Genomic DNA, 6,795 nt, shown 5'->3' with positions numbered 1-6,795 from the left:
AATCTGTGCCCCCTGGCAGGAAGAATCTCAGAATAACCTCTTTCTTTGGATCAAAAGCAAGCCCACAGGACAAAAAATCAAGATGAAGGGAGAACCTCATCCAGTTTTATTGGTGACTCACAACAAAGTTTGTCCAAATGGATGTAGTCTAGTGAGAACTGCAAACTCATCGATCTGTGAAACTGGCTTGAACAACAGGGTTGTAGGGCCCATGACCATGTTCTAATCCTAGGATTCTCCTTCTTATGGGAAACACTTTAAACAGCACAATACGAAAGAGAAGTACATAGGACAGCACAAAGGATGAAAAGGAGTTGCCTGATTCCACTAAGGATGAAAACAGTAACCAATAACAGAATCCAAATATCAAACTTCAAATGAATAGTTTAGGAACTCAAGGCAAAGAGGGAGGAGTTCCAAGCCACCACTGACTTACCATGTTGGCATGGACTTGACAAGCCATAGCAACGAGGCACAAGGAGCCCCTGTGGGCACAAGTGGCCGAAGGCTGAGGTCCACAGCCATGGACAGCACAGACCATGTCTCAGTGGAGTCTTTGGGAAAACTGTAGAAAATCAGGGCTTGTTAGAGAAGGGAGTCAGCCGCCATCACTTGTGTTTGTCAGAGTCTCAAAGGCAGGCAGGAGAGTGGGAAAGCTTTATAGTGAAAGATTCAGGTAAAGGGAAGAATTATGGTGTGCTGATTGGAGCTGTTGGCAAGGAGAAACTAGAGGTTGCCTGACTAGAAACAGGGCATCTTATGTGATTTTTTTTTTTTTTTTTTTTTTTTTGAGACAGAGTTTCGCTCTTGTTACCCAGGCTGGAGTACAATGGCACGATCTCGGCTCACTGCAACCTCCGCCTACTGGGTTCAGGCAATTCTCCTGCCTCAGCCTCCTGAGTAGCTGGCATTACAGGCACGTGCCACCATGCCCAGCTAATTTTTTGTAGTTTTAGTAGAGACGGGGTTTCACCATGTTGGCCAGGATGGTCTCGATCTCTTGACCTCGTGATCCACCCACCTCGGCCTCCCAAAGTGCTGGGATTACAGGCATGAGCCACCATGCCCGGCCCCTTATGTGATTTTTTTAAAGGAGCCTATTTGGCCTTCTCTGGTTGGCCTTAAGTTAGAAGCAGTAATAAAAGAGGGAAGCTAGCAGTCATTGTCCAAGACTTAACCATTCTTGGCTGATTGCCGCAGTGGTGGTGGTTTGGAAGGCTGGTTGCTAAACAGGTTGTGGGTGAGAGTTCTGTTATCATATATGATCTGGCCGTTATCCATGTGTATAGTCAGTCTATCAAGAAGATGTCATTGAGCAATTACCTCTCATTTAATCATAGTAACTGCCTCTTTCATATCCCTATTTTACAGCTGAGGAAAGCAAAGCTCAGGAAGTTTGAGTAATGTATTTAAGGTTATACAACTAGTGACACTAGCAGAATTTAAACCTGTGTGTTCTGGACCTATTTTAAATGATGCTTCATCTCGTAAAGACCATGAGATTATTCTGATGCTGCCCTAATCCCAGCACTTTGGGAGGCCGAGGCAGGTGGATCACAAGGTCAAGAGATCGAGACCATCCTGGTCAACATGGTGAAATCCCGTCTCTACTAAAACTACAAAAAATTAGCTGGGCATGGTGGCGCATGCCTGTAATCCCAGCTACTCAGGAGGCTGAGGCAGGAGAATTGCCTGAACCCAGGAGGCAGAGGTTGCGGTGAGCCGAGATCGCGCCATTGCACTCCAGCCTGGGTAACAAGAGGGAAACTCCGTCTCAAAAAAAAAAATAAATAAATAAATAAAAATAATATGTAATTAATAAATAGTTGTTGGGTGGTGAATGGACGAAAATAATTTTGGAATACTTCTCTTGAAATTTCTTCCAAAGCTGGCATCTTTGGAATACTTTTAACAAATGCATATCTTGATGATGGTTAGTTAATTTTTGGAAACACACAAACATTTTTCTGAATTAGGATGGTGAATAAGGTGAGAGAACAAGCTGGCTCAAAAACCTAGCAGTCCATTTAGTAATGAGGTTAATTTTGGGATTTTTGCACATTTTGCATGTGATTGACAAAGCAGCTTTGAAGGCCTTTCCAAAGAAGTTGCAAAAATAGTTGCATTTTGAGAATAAGAACTCAACTTTCTGCAAGTCTAAAAGATAATATTCATTTTAGAAAGTAAGCAAAATTCTTGTTGTTTTGTGGTTTACCTTTCTGTTTAGTTTTATGTAGCTAAGTGGTCTATGTCATTCAACAAATATTTATCAAACACCTATTATGTATTTAGTGCTGGGCTTTGAACACAGGTATCAATATAGCCCTTGTCAACTAGAAGCTCACAGTCTAGTTGAGAGAGAAAATTAACAACTGAAATGCAATTCAACAAATATCATAAGTAGACTGATGTATATTAATAGCTGGATGCCCTGGGAACACACAGTAGAAACAGTGATGAGCTGGTACATTGTGAACAACAGACTTCTAGGGGAGTGGATTGGAGGGTAAGGGCTTGATTTGCAGTGTTTACTGATTTTCATGGTGTAAATGCTCCCACCGTGGCCAACATGACATCATCAAAAGTGGAGTTGGAAGATGTGCAGTAGTACATTATATTGAATTTCCACCATATAGATAAAACGCATGTAAATAACCTGAAGAGCATACATAATAGTAAAATGGAGTAAAATAATTCGGAAGTGATGGATTTTGAGTATTTTTACTTTTGATTTTAATATAATTTAATTTTTGAGTGGCTGTATTTAAAAACTAGCTCGCAAAGTTACTGAACACTTAACAATCATCTCTTGCAAGTGATGTGAATCAGTGCAAGTGGGCATACCACCAAGTGAGAGCAATGTCAGAAATTACCGTAGGCTCACATAAGATGAAGACTGTAAGGCAACTGAAGGCAGAGATCTCCAGCAATAAACCTCTAGGTTGTTGAATTGTTACAGGACTGCCAGGTTTCTATGCCTGCTGTGCAGGAACAGACCAATATACAGATAGTGGGGTTGCAGCAGAGAAGGAGTTTAATAATCACAAGTTACAAGCCAGGAAACAGGAAGAATTCTCAAGCTTCAATCCATTTCATCAAGGGCTTCTAGGCAAAGGTTTTTAAGGGGGTTTCTGGACAGTGAAAGGAAAACTTGGGGTCATCAATTTATAGGGGTAAGGGGATGAAATCATCAGGATGTGACAACTGCATTTCTCCAAGAATCAGCTTTTTATTGGGCCTTCCAGACAAGCTGGCATCCTTAGTTTTGTTGTTCTGCAGAACCTAAAGAAGCCAAGCAAACAGAAAGCTTACCTTCTCACAATGTCTTAGATTTTATCTATAAAACAGAAAAAGAATGAAGAGTCTTGTGACAAGGGCCACATTCTTCTAGGGTAGTAAATAGCAATCAGTTACAGGAAAGTCGGCCATAAGGCAAGCTGGCTTAATAATAGCAGCTGTAAGCCTACTTGAATTTTTCTTCCCCCTTAATCAATTTTACAAAATGTTCTTGGGGACAGTTTCAGAACGGTCAAAAGTAATTCGTTAATTCATTATCGATTTTTTAAGGCTTTGCTTTATTCTGTTTTAGGTGCCTGGGGTGGAGGGCACTGCAGCAAAAACCAAGTCCCTGCCGTTAGGTTAGAGAGTTTACATTCACGGGTGTGTGTGGGTGTGTGTGTGAACGAACGCCTGGCATGTCACGTGGTGAGTGGTAAGTGCTATGGTTAAACATTGAGTAGTGCAAAGGGGAAAAGGAGCGGGGCACTGTTATTTCCTATGGGATTGTCAGGCAGTAATAAGTGTGGAACTGTTTGGCATCTGACAATCAGTTTAAATAAGGCAAAAGCACAAACTCTGCACAGATCTCAACCATCCAACAGGACTGGAACACAGAACAACCTAGAAGACCCCATGTATCTGGTCGTTACTCGGCTCGCCGGATTTGCACAAGCGCAAAATCCTTTCTTGAAGTTCCTGTCAGGAATACCAGGGTTTAACTAGACCAATCAGCTGCAGCGGGGCGGGGCTAATTGCAGTTCATCCTTTGCCCGAAGTCAGCGAAAAGCGCGGGCTCCCTTGCGCATGCTCAAATATTCCAACGTCCTCCTTTCGCGCCATCTGAGACGATCTGCGCATGTGCAGGAGCGAGAAGTGGTTGGTGGCTTGTTGTGTTTTTTTTTTTGTCCCAAGGCGCTGCCGTACCGTCCAGGCGGCGAGTTGCATTCTGGTTCTGTCGTGTCCCTGGTGTGTGGAGCTGGTTCTCCCACTGACCACGGTCGCCACCGCCGTCATGAACCGCGAGAGCTTCGCGGCGGGCGAGCGACTGGTGTCGCCGGCTTACGTGAGGCAGGGCTGTGAGGCCCGCCGCTCGCATGAGCACCTCATACGGTTGCTTCTGGAGAAGGTACCGAGCTGTCGGTCCCCTCCCCAGCCGCCGCGACCCCGGGGCTCAGGCTCCACCCGGCGTCCCTCCTGGTGTTTCCTCTTCGGAAGCTCTTTGCTGCTTGAGACTAGTCCCGAGTCTGTCTCAGTTTGGCTCGTCCTCGCTGACTGACTGCGGTCTGTGCCTTCTCAGCCTTGCCAAAGCCAGTGAAAGACAAAGGCTGTTCTTAGGAGGGGGCGTTGGGGTAGGGGTTTTGACTCCCGCTGTTTCTAACTTCGGGATGCAAAAGTGAGGGAAAGTTCCAGTTTACTTTTTTTTTTTCTGCGGAAGGGCAAAGTTCGCGCCTCCGTCTTTCACCACCCTGTAGGACTCAGAGCACATAAGGTGTTTGTAGACCTCTGTATGCTAACTCGAACTACGAGGTTTCCGCGGAACTTCACGGGTCTTCCGTCCCTCCTGTCTGCGTTCCTGAATTTTAATTTCACTGCAAGTTTTGTTGTGTGTGTGTGTTTTTTTTTCTGAGACAAAGTCTCGCTCTTTCTCCCAGGCTGGAGTGTAATAGCGCAATCTCGGCTCACTGCAACCTCCGCCTCGCGGGTTCAAGCGATTCTCGTGCCTCACTCAACCTCCCGAGTCGCCGGGATTACAGGCGTGTGCCACCACACCCGGCTAATTTTTGTTTTTAGTAGAGACGGGATTTCACTATGTTGGCCAGGCAGGTCTCAAACTCCTGACTTAAAGTGATCCGCCCGCTTCGGCCTCCCAAACTGCTGGGATTACAGGCGTGAGACAATATTTAATTGAAGTTTGACAGCCACTGCTCTCTTCCACGCCCCACCCCCCAATCATAACGCCCTGGTTTGAAGCATCTTCATCGGGGTTGGGGCATGTTGGTTTTCAGTTAGTTTCACTTATGAAAATTTAAATATCTGAGTAAATGTCATCGTATGCATTTATCATCACTTTTCCAAACCTATTAATAATTGTAATCAAATGTACAAACTTTTTGTCTATTTGCGGTCTCTATATAGTGCTGAATTTATGCCTGAATTTTAGCAAACAAAGAGCATGGCAAAATACACATTAAAAAGTGAAAATGTATTCCTGTTGTTTTCTAGAGAACCATAGTTTTATTAAATATAATCATACTTTTTTTTTTGTTTAAGGGCAAATGTCCAGAGAATGGCTGGGATGAAAGTACACTTGAACTCTTTTTACATGAACTTGCAATCATGGACAGCAACAATTTCTTAGGCAATTGTGGTGTGGGAGAAAGGGAAGGGAGAGTTGCATCCGCATTAGTTGCTCGTCGTCATTACAGGTATCTTTTTTTAAGTAGTACGGGTCGCCTATCGTTTATTTATTTTGGGTTCAAAACAATGACAGCAGTATTCATCTTATTAGATTATCAAATGTCTGTTTGTAAACCACTTCTCCCCTGCTCAAATGGATATGTAAACCAGATGCAACAGGGAGATGGAAACAATTTTATCTCAGCAAGTGCTTTTCAAAGACAATAGACTAAAAATATATGAGGGTTACCCTGTAAGGTTCTGGGTGAACAACACAGGCTATACGTTTTGTTAGGAATTGTTACCCTGATAAACATATCTGGTTTTAAAAGTTTAAAATCCGTTAAGGCTGTTTATAGTTTTCCATGTTTCTTTTCTAACATTGGTAGGGTTTTTGTTTTTTTGAGAATGATTTATAGTTAGAACTTTTAAACTTTGTTTTAAACTGTGTTTAAACTGCATCCCATTTTATAAATACCTCTCTGTTGCAATAAGTATAATAGATTATTAAGTGACTTTTCTCTTTTGCGTTATTGAAGAAAACTTTTCATTTATTCTAACAATTCATTTAAACTAACAATTTAATTGGTAGTTGTTCCAAATATGATCACTTATTTCTTTGTCCACTAACCTTTCTGTAAAGTGTAAACTCTTTTAAATAAAACTACTGTCTTCCATGCTTTTATATTATAATGAAAATTTCCTGGGCCTAGTAGAATTTATATTGCAGTCAAAACCACTGCAGTCAAAACTGATGATAGTGCCTAATTCAGATGAAAATTTCAGTTAACAGTTTGCTGATAACATGGTGGGTAATATATGTAACAAATGTTTTGTACATGAGATTTCAGTGGTGAGGAAGTACAACACTAGTATTCTTTGATAATCCCCCTGTGCAGAAATTCTGATATGTTTTACTGTCAATCAGAAATTACTCAAATTACAAAAGGGTTTTTTTTTTTATTTTAAGGAATATTCAGATGTATCTAAACAATGTATAATATCATCTGATTTAAAATGAGTAGATTTGCACTCTGATTTTCTAGGAGCATATAGTTCTTTTAAAATGAAGGCAATATTTGAACATCAGCTTATCTTCATTGGAACTTAGTCCACTAT

General features: G+C 42.0%; 1 protein-coding gene across 3 annotated transcripts in view; it reads left to right on the top strand.

Annotated features, from left to right (window-relative positions):
- The first annotated feature begins 4,089 nt into the window (after positions 1-4,089).
- The window catches only part of SEPSECS (Sep (O-phosphoserine) tRNA:Sec (selenocysteine) tRNA synthase), a 40,249-nt gene continuing 37,543 nt past the window's right edge, over positions 4,090-6,795 (top strand). For 2 of the 3 annotated variants that reach the window (XR_004267126.1, XM_032273512.1), the window contains exons 1-2: positions 4,090-4,405; positions 5,551-5,705. Coding sequence is in view for 2 of the 3 variants with exons in the window: in XM_032273512.1 (XP_032129403.1) it covers positions 4,136-4,405; positions 5,551-5,705 (425 nt within the window). In the remaining variant the exon portion in view is untranslated. The remainder of the gene's footprint in view (positions 4,406-5,550; positions 5,706-6,795) is intronic. The other variant, XM_032273517.1, reaches the window with a different exon arrangement.

The sequence above is a fragment of the Sapajus apella genome, unplaced genomic scaffold (assembly GCF_009761245.1).
Source record: "Sapajus apella isolate SASKATOON/1434 unplaced genomic scaffold, GSC_monkey_1.0 scaffold5, whole genome shotgun sequence".
NCBI lineage: Eukaryota > Metazoa > Chordata > Mammalia > Primates > Cebidae > Sapajus > Sapajus apella.
The sequence above is the reverse complement of the archived record's forward strand: the minus strand, read 5'-3'. Positions and strand labels throughout refer to the sequence as shown.